This window comes from Cariama cristata, unplaced genomic scaffold, assembly GCF_000690535.1.
Source record: "Cariama cristata isolate BGI_N322 unplaced genomic scaffold, ASM69053v1 scaffold19067, whole genome shotgun sequence".
In the NCBI taxonomy this organism is placed as follows: Eukaryota; Metazoa; Chordata; class Aves; order Cariamiformes; family Cariamidae; genus Cariama; species Cariama cristata.
The window spans coordinates 24,192-44,412 of record NW_009626313.1 but is presented as its reverse complement, the minus strand read 5'-3'; the positions used below and the strand labels follow the sequence as shown (position 1 = coordinate 44,412).

General features: G+C 39.6%; 1 protein-coding gene across 2 annotated transcripts in view; it reads left to right on the top strand.

The window, feature by feature from the left end:
* Nucleotides 1-10,053: 10,053 nt before the first annotated feature.
* TEX2 (testis expressed 2) overlaps nucleotides 10,054-20,221 on the top strand; it is a 30,416-nt gene continuing 20,248 nt past the window's right edge. The window contains exons 1-2 of one of the 2 annotated variants that reach the window (XM_009703994.1): nucleotides 10,054-11,700; nucleotides 19,125-19,325. In XM_009703994.1, the coding sequence (XP_009702296.1) occupies nucleotides 10,072-11,700; nucleotides 19,125-19,325 (1,830 nt within the window). In that variant the 5' untranslated portion in view covers nucleotides 10,054-10,071. The remainder of the gene's footprint in view (nucleotides 11,701-19,124; nucleotides 19,326-20,221) is intronic. The other variant, XM_009703993.1, reaches the window with a different exon arrangement.

Sequence of the window (20,221 nt, the reverse complement as noted above, 5' to 3'; positions counted from 1 at the left end):
TGAGAAAGATCAGAAACCAGATAATCCTCGAATAATGACTGTGTTGTGCCTGGGGCTTGCCAAGGTCCTAGGCATGTGAAGTCATCTTCATTTCTATAGGGACTTCTGTAATTCTTGCACTTCTCACAAGGTCTAGAGTGGTTGCAAAGGCAACAGCAATGACTTGGCTGTATTGGTAATTTTTTATGTGTAAGCTTTTGATGTTTTATTTCTGTAATAATAAAACATTTTCTGTCGAGATGCAGAACTTCTGCAGCAACACCGAATTCTGATTTAGTCTCTCCTCTCTTTTAGAAGAGAGCAAATGCAGTAGTTAATATATTTGTTGCTCAGGATTGCTAAGAGAACAGTGTTTTGGGTTTTTTACTCCCCTTTGGCTTGTCAGGGTGACTCCGAAGAGAGTGCTTCAGCCAGGTAGTACAGCAGTTTTAGAAGAGAAAAGTGGAAGAAGCTGGCTTTAGATAGTGACAAAAGTTTGCCTCTCTCTTTCCATTTGTGAGTGTGCTCTGGTCTTAACACGTTTATTTCTAAATCTCTTACTGCATGAGTTTCAGATCTAGGTCTGTAAACCTTGTTTTTTCTGGGGCGTTTCTGTTTTTACTCATGACCAAATTAGTTTTTTTGGGTAATTTTGATGCCAGCAACTAGTTACCTGCAAAAATAAGTATTTGAGAGTACTTTTGAAAGACAGCAACATATGACATAGGAAATGACCAAATCTCCAAAATCTGTGATGGAGGGAGAAAGGGGAGATTTGGTTGTGGTTTTGTTTTGTTGCGGTAATTAGGGAACTAGTAAAGGATCGCTTTGAACTGTTTAATGTTCAGTGTTTTGGAAGGAAAAGATGCTACTTGTTGCTTGCAATTAGGAATGATAAAGAAACAAGAATGAAGTAGTTCATAGGAGGAGAACACGTGAATGGAGAAAGTACAATGTGCTAAAATTTTTATTTGTTCTCATTGTGCCAACTGGGAGTAAACAATCTTTAATGAAATTACACTCTGCAATTTGAATTGACTGCAAAGAGCGGAGGAATATGTTATTGAAAGTGTGTGAGTAATCTGAAATAAAAATGGTACTTTGAGTTGACTATATGGTAAAAGGAACTTTTTGCTGTTACAACAGTTCTTTTCACAGAGCTTTACTAACATGTATAATACTCAGAGCATTGAGGAGCTTCTACCAGTAGTATTGCAATTGGCTGGGAAACAAACATTAGTAGAGGTTGTGTTAAAATTGAGCTCTTGAAGAGCTGCATGTTAAGAACCAGCTTCTGAGCTCAACTTCTAGCTAACATTACCAATACTCACTCCATACCTCTTCCAGCTTCTCTGAATTTCTAGAAGTGGTTCTGTTGCAAAAGAAAATTTGATCTATAGTGGTTGAAAAGTGCTACGCTGGTATGATGGCAAGGCGGCAACCTCTGTCTAGGCATGTCATCAGTTCTGTTGAACTGCAGAAGTCCTTCTTGCCTCAGTGTTGACAGGCTTCAGCTCCCAGCCCTGGCAGCTTGGAAGCACTGTGCTAACTACTAGAGGCAGGTTTTGCTAGCTAGTTTTCTGTCTCGCCCTGCAGCAGCTTTGCTGCTGCCCTGTTCTTAATCTGATGAATGTTGCTTTGTTGGAATCTAGTCCTTTTGGGACCGTGCCTTCCTTCTGAAGTCCAGCAGGGTACAGGCATCATTCTGTGAACGTGGCCTTCTGGTTGGGGACCAGAGGGACGAGGAGCCTGTCCTGCAACTGCGATTCATTCTCTTTGCAGAAAGCTCCTAGTGTTTCTGTGTCTCTATATGTTCTTGTTTTTAAAAAATGAATGTCACAATATGTAGCAAAATAAAGTTACTCTTCTCTACCCACTGTTTACTGTTCTTCTATGAGTTATTGCATGTTTTGTTTTAAGCTTTGATTTGACTTCTTTTATTTCTTCTGTTAGGGGAATGTTCAATTTCTTATAAATATCGCTTCAGTCTTCAGAAAAACATTAAATTGGAAGAAGTTAAATTTTTCTGAGTTTCTGGACAACCTTAAACTGCTTAGTTTTTTGTGTTTGTCAAAATAAAACTGTAGAGCACCTTTATGACGTTTTTGGTGTAAGTGATGTGTCATGGAAGAAGAATAGGAAAGAATAATAATTAATCTTTTATCGGTGAAGGCAGAGAAACTAATGTGGTAGCTGACCTTTCTTCGATCTTTGGGGAAAATGTTAATATAGAATAGACTTGCGGAGCTAACGCTAAACAATTTTTATTTTATTACTTTTGAAGCATTGTAAATACATGCCTGTATTAAGGACCTTATTAGCAGTGCCTGTCTTCAAAATTACTGGAATCTTTTTTTTTTTTAAGACTCCTTATTTGCCATTGCAATTTTACTTGACCTTTCTGTCCTAAACTTAGTAAACAACCTCTCTTACTTGTCTCTTTGATAGGTTTATAGTTTTCATTAAAAGTATCATCATTGTGACAAGTCTTAAATGAAAGATCCTAAGCAACATTTTAAAGTATCCCTAAGCATACCTAAATGATGGTTATTTAACTTGGATTGTGCTTACCTTAAAAACATTTGCAAGAAAAATAAAATACAATCTTTCTCTTTTTTATGAGGCTCAGAGAACTCCTGATGGAGGTATTTTAGCTGTTAACCAGCTTAGTTGTGATAACCTGGTTGACCTCTGTTAGAGGTATGTGCTAGGCAACGTCTGTGTGTGTATATTATAGTCCATAGCAGGTGGCATCATCTAATTTGAATGTGATCCTAGTGTTGACTTCTGTTGAATACATTGGACTACATTCTTTTAATAGTACTTGATATTGATATAAAATTTTTCACTTCTGTGCTCAGATTTAAAATAGGTTTTATTGGGGTTTTGTTCCTCTTTTTCCCTCATCTATGTCTCAAATCCCATTGTGTTAACTTGAAAGGTGAAGGAAAGCTTCCTTCTACTCCTGTTGGAAAGTGAGCTTTCAAGTATTATCTTCAGGCTGGGTAACTGGATCCCTGACACAAAGATTTTACGGAGCTATTGTGTGATGGTAATTACCAACACTTTCTATGTAGTTCATTTAAAAGTAATGGCTAGTGGATGTAAAAGGAGTAATAGATGTTAACCATGGAATACATTAATTCATGGAGATGCCAGGGGAATTTAATTTCTCGTAATTAGAAATTTGAAAGGGGATAGGGAGAGATGTTGAAATTTGGTTTTTTGTATCCTCTTTTGTCTTTTATGATATAAATCTGCTGAATGAGATGAAATTTACGTGACAGATAATGTCCCAGTAGCTGTGATCTCAGCTTCAGTGAGGTCATTCTGGGCTAAATGGGAGTTGGCTTTCTAGAATGCTTCTGTGGCAAAGTAGTGGTAACGAATTATTGGAGATGTAAACTTCCGATGATTTAAAACATTGCTTGAATAGAGACTGTAACTGATAAGGATCACTAATCTCTGCTTTGTTTTGAAGGACCTGAAATGAAGACTTCTAGCTCTTAACAGAAGGAATTTTGTCTAATGCTGACAGCTTTGTTATTTACCTTAAAAAAAATATGAAGAGTAGCAACAGTCTTCCCGTGTCTCAGTGTTGGAAGGACGATACTGGCTGGGTCTCTAGTAAATGAAGTGGAATGTATAATTTCTGAGAGCAAATACAGATTTCAGATTACGTTGGCTTGTGCAGGTATTCCCAAATCGGGAAACTTTTAGCATGCTTCTAGCCTGGTTTGGGAACAGTGGCTTAATGCATTAGAGTAGTTTTGTCTATGTTAATGTAAGATCCTCTGTAGCTCTTCTGTCACACTACATAGATGTTGCAAAGATAGTCTAAACCAAATACACTACTTCTCTACCAAATGGAGGATAGATTTAGAGTATGAATCATAGATCTATTTTCAGTCTGACACTTGGAAATTAGTGTCGAGTAACCCAAAATAATAAAAATGAGCCCCACCAGTCCTAAAGAGCAGCTGCTTCCCCGTACCCCCCCCGGGTCTAGGTGATGGCAGTTTGCCAAGGCAGGCGGTGCCTGTTGAGAGAGTGATGGTACAGCAGGATTATTGCCGAAATCAGAGACAGAAGCAGTTAGAAACATCTTTCCCTTTGAACAGTGTCGGCAATCTGCATGAAGTCAAATTGTGGCATTATCAATAATCAAATTAGTGGCTTCCTGAATAGCATTTAGGGCTTGTTCTTCTGGCACAGCTGACAGATACAGGCGAAAGTATTACAATGCTTTTTAATAACTTGTAAGACTTTGACTTTATTTAGCAGGAAAGGAATTTCTGTTTTGTGGAAAACACTTTTTTTGGTCTGTGTTTAGTAGCAACGAGCAGGGAAAATACTCTGAATTTTGAACCTTGCTGCAGATTTTTACAGAAGTGTTTTACTAATATGGCATACCCTTTCCCCCTTGCGTAGATGTTGCATTAAGTAACAGCAGTGTGACTGGAATAGTTGGCTGTTGCAATATGTGTGAATTTAGTTACTCAGTCCTGTTTCTCCAACTGAATTATTATGAAAAACATTGAATTGCTGCATTGAATATCCTTTAATTAGTAAATGTGGCTAAATTGAACTGTATATGGGGGAATAAAACGTGTGGTGTATGCAACTTTGACCAGTTCTTTTAGGTTAGTTCCTAGTTTGCAGCTTTGTGTATTGGTTAAATCACTTTCTAAATCGTTAATGTGAAAATAATTATTTTGCTTTATTTATAAAGCTGATAGTATAATTGTCTCAAACAGGCACTTCCGTGCACCGTGTGTTTTCTCAGTGCTGTGAAGTAGGTGGTTTCAGAGGCTAAGCTGAAGGAGGGTGGGGGGGGTGTCCGCTGCAGGGAGAAGGAAGAGGGTTTGCCAGTTCTGGAGAAGGCTGTTTGTGCTGGTGGGCAAAAGGCCAGATGGCTTGGGTGCTTGGCTATTTCTATAAACATTCCCAGTTAGTCATTCCTGGTCTAGGCAAGAGCACATGTTACTGTCGGGACCTTATAAAAGGTGTCATGGTCTAACTTGACCAGTGCTGCCCAACACCTGGTCTCTCCCTGGGTGTCCTTGTTGGTCAGCGGGTGCATCACGGCGTGGGGGAGACGTGTCGTATTCTGGATAAAAACGCATCCTCAGCTCCTGCGCTCTGCTGCCTCACCGCTCAGTAGGAAAGGGCTGGGCAAGAAATGTTTTCTATTCCCAGGCAGCGTGTGTGCAGTTTGCCTGGCTTGCTGTTTCCTGTTGTTGTAGCACTTTAAAAGCAATGTCTGTAGGTGAGGATTATGAACTGCTGTTACGTGGGCGACGGCGGTGCAAGTGCCTTAACATAAGAAGTGGAAGTGGCAGTCGTGGGTTGGCAGCTCTCTCATTCCACCCTGCAAAAGCATCCAAAGTTCAAACCTTTGAGGGAAAGGAAATATTTTCCTAGCAGCCTCCTTCCCTTCCGGGTAAAAGTTCATGTTTTGAATCATTTGAAGCCTGAGGATCTAAGATGATTATTCAGGCCTGCCTGCCACATAAATAAAACTTGATACCTTACATCTTCAGAATCAACAACAACAAAAACCTAAAGAGGCAGCCAGAGAAGGTGAGGACAGTGTGGCTTTCTAAAGAAGGATCGATGAAAACCTATGTTTCTGCAAGTATTGATGTAATCTGCAAACAGCTGGTTTGGAATTGTGCCCCTTCAAGTGGAGAGGCTGGGAGCACCAGGTCTTCAAACAGCTGAGAGAGGAGTTGAGGAGTAGGAAGAAAGGGAAGCAATGAGTGAGGAAAATGTAGCCAGAAATCAGCAAGAGGTGGATCTGTTAGAATGATTTAAGGGGTAAAAATGTACGGTTCAAGAACCTGGTGAAATATCTTTGTTAACAAAACCGAACACCTAGTGGAAGAGGTGTCAGTAGAGGTAGCAGTGGAAGAAGTCGGGGATGTTGTTGTTGTGTTCGCTATGGAAAAGCTTCTCAACATCTACTTTGAAAGAAAAAAACCCAAATCCTTTGCAATAAAAAAGAGAAATTGTGCTCAGGAATGGATTGGAAACGTGAGCCTGCCCAGAGCAGGGGAGAATCTCCCCTATCCTGTGTTTGTGGGGGAGAAATTACTCTCAGAAGGCTATCTGGTGTTGAGAGGGGTTAGAGTTGTTAAAAGCTTGGGATAATGTAGACACCACGCTACTGTTGTAATCCCGATTGATACTCAGAATGCCAGTAACGAAATACCTGCTGTTGCCCAAAACACACCTGGTCTCTTAAGTAAATAGCATTACAATTTTTCTCCTGTATTGTACACTGTTTTTAAAATGTACCAGTTGTTTGAAAATTTGATACAAGATACAGCTTTGAACAGCTGTACTTGGGAAAAGCATGAACTGCCATGTAGCAAAACCAGCCTATAAAAAGGATTGATTGAGAAAGTTCCAGCAAGATCAGAGGAGGCTAAAAATTATTATTTGCCCAAATAGAAATGGTTTTTCCTGGAAACCAGTCCCCTCAACAGAAATACCACTTGGGCCAGATGTTGAGGGCATTGGATACTACCGAGTTACCTTGTAAGTCATGGGCTGCCAAACTGCAAGCAGTTGGATTATGTTAATGTTCTGCTGCTGCCCTGTTGATAGTGCTGATTTAAGAATGTGCTTTTATAAGACATAAATCATGGTATAGTAACGTGTTTAAGGGTAGGCAAACATTGGCTAATCAAGAATTTCCTTCCTTTCTGTGTTAACTGGTTAATCATGATGTAAAAAATTCTTGCTTGTTCAGTAGGCAGTAATACCTTTTTTTTCAGTACATTTGGTGTGTGCATGTAAACTTCATCTGTTTCAGGTAATTAGCACTGCATTAGCACAACATGGCAATTGGTGTTTAAACACAAGGTAATTAACTGTACAGTGTAAATACAGTGTGCTAAAGAGCTAAGGAAAACCATGAATTGCTAGCTGATCGAAAATAACATACTAGAAATGTTATTTGGGAGTGGGAGGAGTAGTTAATATTTTTATCCTGTGTTGCTGTATTATTGATGCAAAGTTAGTGCTGAATGAGCAGAAGAGAATTGGTCAGACATTTCAGGATGATGCCAACAGCATTGTGTGCAAGCATAGCTCTTGTGTGGTTGGTTTTATTGTTTTCCCCTTCCTTAGTATATAGTGTTGTAATGGCTCAATGACCTGGAAGATGTGTAAGGTCTTTCGTACTTTCAAATTCTGGTTTCCTAGTCTTGCAGCTTCACAACTGGCAGAAAATCTTAGGGATGTGTGATAGCTGATGGTCCAGCACTAGTGAAATTGAAATAGAGTTGAATGCATATCTTGTCCAGTAGTAGGTTTCTTCCTTCTCCAAAATAATTTGGATGCATTTGTTTAAAAAAAATTGGGAAATTTGCAGTTTGAACTATGTGAAATGGAACTGTGTCCATAGGAAGCATGGATTCTGTATGATGCTGGTTCCCAAGTGTGCTAATCCAACAGGGAAATGAAAGACCAAGTTTCTTACCAACTGTAACACTCGCCAAGTTATATATACGTATGACTGATAAATGCATATCTGAACTTCTGAATAACTGAGCGTTCTTACTATTGGCATAAATAACTACTTGACCCACAGATATGTCAGGAAAGGTAACAATCTGCTGAGTCCTGAAGAGGGCTGGAGGTTACACTTCCATCACTGAAAGTGAGTTCTCCATTTAATACTTCTACTTTGATGTGTCAGATGGATAATGGGGAGGACAGAAGAAGACAGTTCCACAATAAAAGCTGAAGTCAGAACCTGATCTTGAGGCAGAATTTTGTCTCTTAAGCAGTTTGTCAGAAAAATGGTTAGGTGTGAACTGAAAGTGTGACTAGATTCTGAAAGCTTCTTTTGGTTCTTTGAACCCAAACTGGCTCCCCGGTGTATACAGCAGAACTGGGACTGAAAACTGATATTAAAATTTCTGGAGAGTTTGCATGCAGCAGGATAGAGACCAGATCCTTCTGTACAACCTGATTGGGAAGCACACAAATGCTAGAAGCGGCAAGGAATAAACTAGTAAACAGTTTAGGAGCTATAAAATGGACAACTGTAGTGAGGAGGAAGTTGTGGACAGATAATTCGTTTCTGTGCCAACATTACTGGATAAGCTGGCTAGCAAAGATCTGCTATTTTAAAATGTTTAACCCAGCTCATTTTACTGACAGGTTAAAAATATTTACATGAACAGCTCCATTTGCTAATGGAGGGCTACATTGTATAATATACAATGTATAAAGGGCTACAACCTTTAGTAGGAAGATGATGACAACCAGGTGGCACTGGCTTGCTGGATAATACAATCTGATATCACAACTGTTTGTGAACTGCACATTTCTACACCACCAGATAATCGTTCTTCTGAACTGCTCTTTAAATGTCAGCAAAGGCCTCTCATTAATTCAGGTTGACAGTTTGATTACAGCATTTTAACAGCTTCTGAAAAATAATTCAGTTACTGAAGTGGTAAACTTGCTGTCTTGACAATGAAGATAAAGTACTGCCTCACGGCCGGAAAGACAGAGTAATCTTGTAATTCCTGATGCATCTTTGTGTATGGTCACCAGTGCCTTGGTTTAAATGTGTAATTTTTTTCCTCTCCATGTAAATATATGCTAAGTCCACTTTCATGGGTCAATAAAATACTTGAAATAACTTGTAGATGTAAAAGGCAGGTATGTTAGCGTATCTATTGCATAAGCAGCCTGTGTGCACTGATCTGATCAGAGATCGGTATTTTCAAAAAGTACTATCGCTATATCAGTGAGAAGAACAGTTGCCTCTACTGAAGTGTCCTTACAGATTCTTAAACCAAAACTGCTAGCAGTAATAAATTCTTTGGGTATATACGTTATCTGAGGTAGATCTCAAACATGCTGTATCTGTGGAAGTCTGACTCATGTCTTTTTGACAACAGTTAGTTTGATACAGTCCATCATTGAAGTGTTTGAAGCTACTGGGATTCTGCTAAAATACTTTTGTAAAACGTGTCTAGTCCTAGAATTCAAGAGAATAACTTTTAAAATTAAGTTCTGTCCCAATTATGCTTTGTTTTTCCTGCAATTATTGGACTATTGTGTATCCTGATAATTTGTCCATAGCTTGCAAAATGTGGAAAGACAAAGGCTATGTAGAATCATAGAATCATTTAGGTTGGAAAAGACCCTTAAGATCATTGAGTCCAACCATAAACCATGGTAACACACGTGATAAAATACAATTTAAATCTCTACTTCCTATAGACCAGCTCAGAGAAGGTATTGTCCCACACATGAAGACTTTTACATATTTCTGACCTTGCTTTGAGTTTCAAATTTGCTTTATTAAAATAAATAGAAAGCATTAATTATTGTATGTAGAAGGAACTGAGAGTTAGGAGTGAAGACCTTCAGTGTGCTGGGGTAGGATGGGGCTTCTGGAACTCAGAAGTGCATCTAATGGGGAAAACAGGAAGATGGCGCATCAGAGATGAATTCTAGTTTCAAAACGCTTGATAATTTTAACAGCATGACACTTCTTAATATTGCCATTTTGTGCTGGATGGAAATATGTTAACTAGCAAACAGTAACCTAGATGTGTAATTTCGAGCATAAGTATCTTCTGCTTGTGGGTTTTTGTTGTGTGGTTTGATTTTTTTCCCTAGCTAAAATTGTGTCGGATTCTTCCTTCAAGGTCGTCTAAGAGGGTCTGATAATGCCCTCCATGATTGCCAATTGTCCTAGGCATTTTTTTTCTCCTTGTCTTTCTTTGAATCTGGTTTTTCATTCAATGATGTTAAGAATGAGGTAGTTAAGCGGATGTGAAGGGGTTATTAACTAAAATACAGGTATGTTTTATGCAATGAAATAAATCTACAGTCAATTTCTTTAGTAACAACCCATAATTTGACTAGATGGCTTTAAATCTGGTAAGATGAAGAGTGCCCAGAGTGTTTTAATTTTCAATTGACTGACCTGTTGCGTATAACCTGTCTCTTGTGTCTGGCTTAATGCTTGAAAATAAGGGTATTTGAAGGGGGGGAAAAATGAATTTAACATAGTATTACATTTTCTTCACAGACTCTGACACATCTCTGGGACCTGCAATGACAAGTCAGAACAGTAGCCATGCAGAGAAAACTGGTGAAATGTCCTCAAAGCAGTCAGCACCAAAAGTGCAGGTCCAACGATCTGTCTCCCGAGAAACCATCACTATTCATTTCTCTGCATTTGGGAAGGAGGAAGAAGAGGAGGAAGAGGAGTTTAAGGAATTTCTTGATGAGGAACTAGATGACCAAAGCATTGTAACAGCACTTGAAGCCAAGGAAGACCTCTGCTTTGAGCATACCGGCCATGATTTTTCTGGTCCAGCTACCTCGCTTAACGTGGCCAACTCTGCATCACTGCTGTCCTCATCGCCTGCAGTTCTTCCAGCTGCAGAGACTGTAAAGCTGTTGGATTCTCCTTCCACATCCCAAGTATTCAGTGCAGTGCCACTAGCCCTGTCTCCATCATCACACTCATGTCATACAGTTAGCTCATCGGGTGCCCCACCACCTGTGGAACAGAAATCCAGCCTGGTGTCTTCCCCATCCTCATCCCCTTCCAGATCAGTAGTCTGCTCTACTGGATCATCCACAGTTTCTAGTTCAAAGCCTTTTAAGGGTTTAGTCAAGTCCCTTTCAACAGATGTGGAACCAAAAGAACCCACCCCACCGATGCGACATAGACAGTTAATGAAAACCTTAGTGAAATCTCTGTCTACAGACACTTCTAAACAAGAATCTGAAGCCGTGTCTTACAGGCCACCTGACTCAAAACTGAACTTGCATCTGTTCAAACAGTTCACTCAACCTCGAGCTACAGGTGGTGATTCTAAAACTGCCCCCTCATCTCCATTGACATCTCCCTCTGACACTCGTTCCTTTTTTAAAGTACCTGAAATGGAGGCTAAAATTGAAGATACTAAAAGACGCCTTTCTGAAGTAATCTATGAGCCTTTTCAGCTGCTCAGTAAAATAATGGGTGATGAAAGTAGTAGCCACAGGCCCAAAGCCTTATCTTCAAGTGCTTCAGAACTCTCAAACCTTTCCAGTTTGAATGGCCATTTGGAAAGCAATAACAACTACAGCATTAAGGAAGAAGAATGTGATTCTGAAGGGGACTTCTATGGAAGCGACTCTAACCTGAATAAGAATGATCAGTTGAAAGCGACTGAGGAGCACGCAAAAGAGACAGAGACCAAAAGCTCTCAGTCTGTAAGCACAAAGGACGTGAGTTCGAAAACTTCACTCGTACTTGAAAAATGTTCATTGTCTGCACTAGCAAGCAGAGAGGATGAGGAGTTTTGTGAACTATATTCTGAAGACTTTTCCTTGCTAGAGGATGAAAGCAAAACTGATAATCCTACTGAAACTTTGCTTGATCCTGAGATGACTGAGGAAAATGGTACTATGCTCAGTAGTGAAGATGAAAATAATCCCTATGTGCAACAGCCTAAAATACCAGTGAAAACTTTATACTTCTTAACACTGTTAGTCTATGCTTACTTTATTATTCCTCTCCCTGGCTACTTAAGTGGACTCTTATTTGGAATGGCCCTTGGATTTATGATAGCTGTCTGTGTGATTTGGCTTCTTACTCCACGTACTCATGAATATCTCAATTTGCATAAAAGTATGAAAAAGCGATTGAATACAGGAGCTCTAGACATCAAAGAACCTGAAATACTGAAGGTGAGCTCATGGCATTTTTTGTGTGTGTCTGTGTGCATTATTTTGGGTAGAAGTAGTAAACTAGATTTATTCTGAAGGTGTAAATGAGCTGAATTATCCCCATTTGTAAATAGAGTATTGTTTTAGGGTCAGGCGGCTTTGGCAAGGGCACAAATGGTTTAGTATCCAAGAATATGTAAGACTTCAGTGTACTTAAGGATTAGTAGAAAACCAGAATTGCTTCAAAGGTAAAAGGGCAAATGGTTTTGCTGATGGATTTGAAGTGATCCAGCTGAAATACAGAGAGCAAGTAGTGTCAGTTTAGTGTGTAAAATAGCATTTGTGCTTGTAGCTGCATCTTGGGAGATGTAGTTTGTTTCTGGGGTATTTTGCTGTCTAGGTAGTAATTTGTCTTGTCTGTTCATCCTAAGCAGATTCAAAAGCATTGTGTTCAAGGAAAGCGTAGATAGCTGGAGAGCATATGGATTCTCTTCAAACATTAGCTAATTGGAATGGGAGGAGGAGTGAGTGATGAAAGGGACATACTCATGGGTTATGATGGTTACTCATGGTTCTGCAAGCAGCTATCTTGAATATTGTACTGTATAATATGGATTACAGTTAAGTAAAATATGTGCCTGAGAGCCGGGTTTTAAATCAAGCTCTTAAAAAAATTTATCCTCCCTCCTCTTTGCCTGTCCCCATCTCCACTTTCTTGTTCAGATACTGCAAGCTGCTCTCGCTTCATACGACTGGCATGTTGCTGTCTGTCCAGTTGTGATCCATACAAGCACTCAGATACTTCAGTGGCTTTGTGCTTCTTCATTGTTCCTGTTCTGCCTCTCCTAATCTCCATCTGTGATTAATTTAAATAATGTTTTCCCAATTGCAGAATTCTGAACAATAAAGCATCTGCTGGTTTCTGATGTGCAACAGAAGCGTTTTGGAATGATAGTCGTACAACCTTCAGTTGATATCACTTGCTTATCAGAGTATTTGTGAATGCTTTCTTGTATTTATGTAAATATTAAATCCATCCTGAGCTTTCTGAAGGTGCATCTCCAGTTGTGTAACAACACAAAGGTTGCATGAATTTAAATTAAGATGGTATTGGTTATATGCTGTAGAATCTATTGATAGCTAATCTAATGTATTTTTAGGTAACTGAAAAGTTAGAGAAGCGGAGTATAAAAGCCAACTTTTGCTGAATACATGCAGCAATTGCATACCCGGCCCTGCTGCCACCTTGGTGTTCCTTTTTTTTCTTGAGTGGTATGAGTTGTGGTCTTTATTTGCTGTTGCAAATGCAGACTGAACACTCCTGTCTGCCTAGTTGATTTCCCTGCTGCTGACATGTACAAGTCCTGACAGACTTTCAGTTCTGTCCTTGTTAATTGAGTGCTGAGACACTGCGTATAAATTTGCCTTCGTACTTGAAAGCTGGTAAAGATTCTGATATTCATTATTGGCTGGTGTTAAGCTGGCTCTTTGAGATGTTACCTGTTATTCAGGAACCTTTAAACTATATTTTAATGCTTTTATCCAGGAGATACATCTTATGAGAATGGCTGTAGGCAAGAAATGAACTGTGTGGAGAAGTCTGTATGAATGTAGATTAATGTTTTGTATGACCTGATAAGTATTTCTTGTGCTCATTAACACACAGAGTAATTGTCCTGAATATGTAAAGCTCTATAAAAGGGCTTTTTACTGCTTCAGGAGTTTAAAAACCATCTCAGTGCCCATATTGTAGTGGAACGTAATGTAAAATGTTTTAGCGGGTTGCAAGTTACTATTCCCACCTCATACAACTATTTTCTATTTGCATCTGTCAAAATGAGCACTGCACAGTTCAGATCCTCTGAAAAATGAGATAAAGACTTAATCTGTAACAAAACTCATATGAATATAGGAAAATCAAACTTGATGCTCTTCTGTAAAGATGTTATCTTCAGAACTTGTTGGTCTCGTATTCTGGCCTGGACTGCTTTCATGCCATTATGATAAATGCTATGAGCAAGATCCCTTTATGGGGCTCTAGCAGTTGGGATTCTGCCAAACTGCCATCAAGTTATTTTTGTACAAGTTTGTGTGCATTCTCCCCCATGTAAATGTTGTTTGAGAAGTTTGCATTTCCTTGGTTTCAAGAACTAGTGGATAATTCCCCTCAGCAATTGCTGAAATACCTGAACATTAATATTGTCTCCCCCAAAATGGTGCATTTGCAATGTGAAAGAATAGAACGCTGCTGTGCTGGTTAGTGTCTGCTGCTGTAGATTTCTGTACTTACTTCACTCAGATGTCTTTGATGTTGGAGGGAGAACATCCCCCCAACCAGAAAATCCACACAAACTCCCTGCATCTCAAGTGTCTGTTTCCTTATCTTCTTGTTCCCTCAGTCTTCAGTTCTCTAATGTCCTTTTCCTTTTTATTTTTCTTCACTCACATTTTTTTTCTTCTTTAATGCATTAGTCTTTTCTAACTTCCTTATTGGCCTTTTCAAGTGTGCATTCCCTTGTGTTGTGCTGGCTGACACAAAGGATTGGAAGTAACACTAAATGATAAATTTACCCTTTCCATTAGAAAGAACTTTTATGAGAAGACTGTGTTGGCAGTGCCTGCTAGAGAAATGAAGCTTCTTGAGCCACAGCTGTACAGAAAGAGGAGGCTTTTTACCAGCATGCTGTTCCTGGGTATCACCCAAGGGACTTCATGTTTGATAGTGGCCTCTGGCAGACAAATGTGTTTTCCAGTTAAGGTGATGGTTACTTCTGTCCACCTTAGACCTTTTTTGTGTCTTTAGATTCCCTGTCAATAAAAACTTAAAAAACTGCATTACATTTTTCCTCACTTATCAAGCAACTATTGAAGTATTATAAAATAGTGGTAATGAAAGGGATACTAATACAAGAAGTATGATTTGAGTGATTTGAGTCTTTCCAGAATTTCGGTACTGGAGCATTTGATTATATCATTGAATGATAATGGATATTAATCAATCTGTTAATACCACTAAGAAACTCTGGGGGCAGTTTTAATCTAGATTTGGGCTTGTATTGTGAAGTTGACTTGCCAATTCTTTTATTTATGTATTTGAAAATACCATAGAAGGAATGATTTTTATTTATTTTTACTTGCAGACCTGGTCTGTACCCCCAGCCCTCTGGGTCCTTCGTAAGGATCTTTTGCAGTTTCCTCCCAAACTCCCTTCTCAGGTTAAGGTATAACATGCCTGAGATCTTGAACTAAGTAACACAAAAAAGTTGGTACTCTACAAGGCCTGACTCTGCAGTTCTTACTCGCATTATTTTGTTGAACTACAGTTTGAATAGAAGGTTTGCAGCCCAGAGTCACAGAAGAGGAACAGTAAACCAGGATGGGCCTTTTAAAGCCATTTTATGCAAGCATCTGTGTTCCAGAGACCGGTGTAGTTGATGGCAGTGCTGTGACAGAGGTGATGGGCCGCACTCCGAAAGCCACTTCAGTCTCTGCTGTCCAACAAACAGGCCAGATCCTGTTACAGCTTGAATAATAACTGTGACCTTTGCTATAAAAGCGATGCTGCCCAATATTCTAACCAGGTACTTTTTCAGCTTAGTTACCAATCTGATGGTGAGGCACTTTCTCCTGATTTCAGCTATGAATTCAGAGCAACTGCTGACCTTTATAAATGGAGATCACAGGATCAGTGTAAATGGCAAGCAGCTGCAGAGTAGCATATGACTATGGTCATTGTCCTCCCTGAATTACTAAATTTCTTATTTTAACAACTTCGCTAGTACGAAAAAGACCCATCATACAGTCGCTCCTCTCCTACACAAGGAAATCCATTGTTGTTTCAGTAGTTTGGGAAAATTTATCTGTTGCTAGTACGTTATGGTAACATAACTTCTCTGTTTAGATGCATTGCAAAATGGTTTCCGTAGGCTGTGAATATTTTGTTCCAATTTGTTTTTGCAAAGAGAGGGGCGGAGGTATTTCTGCTAAAATTGTTCTTAAAATGCAGGAACTTTGGGATGAATTTTGGGGCTTTTTGGGTAACCTTCTCAATGTTTTTAAGCTAAATGAAACAATTTATGAAACTGAAAATTGCTGAAGTGAGAAGGCAGATAGTGTCATTTCCCTCTTTAACACTGTTAGATATATGAGGGGGAAAGTATTCCTGTGGCTGGCACATGTTTTCAGATTCATTAACAGAGTGAAGAATCATCATTTGCTGAAGTATTAATGTTTCACTCTCAGCCATGCAGTGTTTCTTTGTGTTGCAAAATAACTTGAAAGTTGAGTGCCAAAAAGAAACAGTGCATCCTTAGAAATTAGGAAACTAAAAATTTACGTACAAGGAGGGTTTGCAGTAATGTGGTTTCTCTTTCATCCTGACTTTTGGGTAGGTACTGTCTGAAAATAAGCCCCCAAATGTTTGAATTTAAACTTCTGTGTCTTTTGGGTTTTGGGCTATGACTCAAATACATGAAGCAGCCAATTTCTTCCTTGTATAGAAATTGCTATGTAGGCTGCTGTTTTAGGCAGTAAATGTATTTATCTTCTCTTGGTTCTAGATTTTGAACTTTCAGTACCTTAGGCAGCCAGAAATCATTGTTAAAAGTCTTGGACAGGTTCTTTAGTTGCTGATAATCTGGAGTTGTGCTATGAGAAGCAGCGTTTGCACATCTGTTGGGTTTGTTACTTACATGAGCAGGAGAGGCAGCAGTACAGGGTTTGAGAATTGTGTGCTTGGCAGATTATACAGCTAATCTGTTTGTTTGAAGTGGAAAGCCTGGGCGCGTGGTAGGGATCGGAAAAACAGGTGGGACTTTCCAGGGCTCCTGAATGCCAAAAGCGAAGCATCAATATACAAACTGAGGAAGCAGAGATTCTGGTTTGTTTATTTTTGTCCTTTAAGTTTGGTGTGCCTTGCTGCTGCTGGGAAGAAGGTGGCAGTCTTCAAAAGGACCTCTTCTCTGTCGTTTAGTTGTGTAGGGTAAGGAAATCTGGCAGAAAGTGCCAGTACCAGCCCGTTATAGAAGAAATGGGATAGGAAAGGCGCTGGTCTAGTGGATGACATAATGGGTGAATTTAGTCCCCTGTGCTACCAGAGATTCACTGGACTTGGTTAAGTCACTTAATGTGGCTGGGCCTGACTCCTTTTTATCGCAGGTGTGTCTAGCTCAGTATGTGGTGGAGGGATAAAATTAAACATGACTGTAAGGGTGTTGGATAACAGTCTTATCGCTGCTGAGAAGGTATAGCAAAGTTTGTGCGTCTGATGCGTGTCCCAAGGTGTTCATGTCATCTCAAATTTTCATCTTGGAAGCTATGTTCAGCTTACTACGGTGCACAGCAGTCAAGAGAATAATGTGTAAATCGCTCCTTGTTTTCATCACTACATGTGCTCTGCTAAGCTCAAGTGCTGGTGTCGGAAAACTCCAGCCAGTTCCATCTCAACCAGGACGTTAAAGAAACTTCAACTGTACTCTGACCTTCCTTCTTGGGTACCACATGGAACCAGAGGTTTCCAACCCTCCTACTGAAAATAGCATCGAAGCTTATTACAGTTATAAAAAGGGCTCGTGTGCTAAACTTCATATAAAGATCCACTTTCCAAGTACCGCTTTCACTTGTGGCAGCTTGAGTGGTCTTTCACTGAACTGCCTTGCAGAAGGCAGTAAACTTTTGAGGGAGCAAATTTTGATCTGTACATTTGCCTGGCTGCAGGCTCCAGACTTCGGTGTCTGAGCTAGAAATAGCTTGGAGGTCTGATCTAGGAGGCAGGTGGGAGTCTCTCCAGAGATCTGTGGGCCGTATGGCTATTCCAGTTCTGCACAGAGTGAATGGCTCATGGTGGCTTTAGGCAACTTACGTGATGTCCTTGTGCTTCAGTAGGTCCAGCTGGAGTTAACTGGCTGAAAATTAATTGCTGTCTGCTCAAAGATGTCTTGGCTTAGTAATTTCTAGGAAGGAAACAGGATGTGCTCAAACATACATCAGCCCTGCTGTGCAGAGCCTTGATGGTTTATAGAAAACTCTTTCCTCATGCACTGTATTTCCTGTATGGTAGTTTTCTATAACCCAGTGTAAGCAAAAAACCCAAACACAAAGCTTCTTCAAAGAGCATGTGTTATAGGTATTTCCGTTAGTAAAAGAGGTAGTCTGCTTTGGAGCTGAGCAAAGATGAATGACTTAATCTTTCCTGAACACAAAAGAAATGCTAATTTTTCTAGGTTTTTCAGGGTTTATAGTGAAAATGGAGCTAGATGTTGGAGTAGGCAAAATATAGATATTACTGTTACTATGGTACCCAGGAAAGTATACGCTGTCTACTTTGAGAAATTATATGGCACTGAAGTAAATGAGCATTAAAATAAATTTTACATTTCTTTAATAAGTTAAAATGTTGCAGTAATTTCTGGGATGTTTTGCATAAGGTAGTTACAACTTTTTTGTTTTGAAGAGTGCTAAGGATGGTCATTCAGCTCTCCCTGCTTCCCAGCAGTGGATGCTCTCCCCGCTACAGTACTCACTTGGGTATTTGTAAAGATGCCATTTTACTTTATGCTTTAGGGTACAGCTGTTTAAGTCTATCTCCTTCACTTTTTATTGACATTAATGAATATTGAGTATGCCAAATTAAGGATTTGATGCACAGGTAGAAGTAATTATCAAAGTATGTTGTATGGCAGGTTAAGAGAAGGAAGACTTGTCCTCCTTGAATGAGTTTTCTGGCTTGTCTTCTGCTCCATTTATCATCTTGCATTTTCTGTAATCAGATGTTAGAGGAGTAACATCACCCCCATGGTTAGAGTCAGCACTTACAGGCTTATAACAGCAGGGCTGGTTTGTTTGTTTTCCATTTCTTTCACTACGCAGAAATGAATGAAATTTAATCCACGTGTATGACTCCTGTGTTAACTGGGCAGTTAAGCAACATGTTAAATGATCTTAAACGGTGATGGTGTATTAAAACAAACTCCATTGAGGTCTTCCACTCAGTCCTTAATTGTTGGTGATGAAAATGTCAGTGCTGTCTATAAGCAGACAGACTGTTTGCTCTGCCTTGACTATTGGTGATTAAAATGTCCGTGTTTGCTGTAAGCAGATGGGCTGCTCTGCAGTGTACCCTTGCTGGCTGCCTTGTGGCTTTTCCCAGCAAGCCTGTGTCTGCAGATCTCACAGCATTTCGTGAAGATGAGGCGAGAGAGCGCTGTGCTACTTGTACAAAATGATTTAGTCAGAAAAACAAATTGTGTGCTTGGGATGCAGTCCTCATCTCATGCCGTGTCCGTTTGGTGCTACCTCATTTAGGACATTTACTGCTTTGTTGTGTTTATACAGCATGTGAAATAACTTTGCCAAAAGCTTGGATAATTATTTAAAACTTTTATGTACACGCTGTACTTGGTTTTCCAGCAGCTTAAAAGCCTGTTAACACATGTTTTCTTCTCTAGGGATGGATGAATGAAATTTATAATTATGATCCAGAAACATACCATGCTACATTGACTCACTCTGTCTATGTGCGACTCGAAGGAAGCACCTTACGACTTTCAAAACCCAATAAAAATATTTCTAGGAGGGCTGTGTACAATGAGCCAAAGCCTGAAGTCACATATGTCAGCCAGAAAATTTATGAACTTACAGAGAGCAAGGTGAGCGTGCCTTACTTATATTTGATTTTAACAAAGAATACTTTGGAACTTTGTTTTTAATTTTGAATTTTTTTTTCACTCCTCCAGTTTCATGTTCTGTCATTATGTAGACAAAACTGTTGTCGTGACTGTCTTGCAAAAGATTGTGTTGGGGAGGAAGATTGAGCAGGATTTAGAAGAAATTACATATTTACACAGTAAGGGAAAAGCATGATTTTCCTCTGTCGGTTCAGAGCAGAAGTTAACACACGGGAGTTAACACACCGGAGTTCAGAAAATTGTTCCCCATACACTAGATTACTGCATGACTGTTCTGAAGCTTACACCAAAATGCATAATCCGTGGTGGTTGTCTCTCCCAAGGCAGTTCAGACAACATTTGCATTTCACTTGAAGGGGGAACATATGTGCTATATGAATGTAAAAGAGAACGAGAGGTGGCTGGAACAGGCAGACTTGGTGTTGGTACCCACTGTCTGGGGAAAGAGAGAGGGATTTTTGCTGTTGGAAAAGTGCATCAAGAATAATGCTGGGACTGTTTTCCTACATGTTATTTGCCTCCCTCAAATCTGTGAAGAGTTGCCGTGTGAAGTTGGTTCCACTGGCATTGTATTAAGTAATACATCAATACCTCATTATTAAAAATGGATTTTTTTTTTTTTAACCTGCTTTGTCAATAGAGGGCCTTGGCAGTACAGAGGTAGGAGAAACCAATGCTTCAATTGACTCTAGAAGTTAGAGAGAGAGAGGGACCAAGGCGACAGTGAGGAAAACCTCCCTGTATGGGAAAGGAGCTTGGTGTCAGCTCTGCTTACCATTAAAAGAAGATGGTGAAAAAGACAAAGCAAAAAGTTAGATTCCTGCCTATTGCAGATTTGTGTTTCCATAACGAAGACA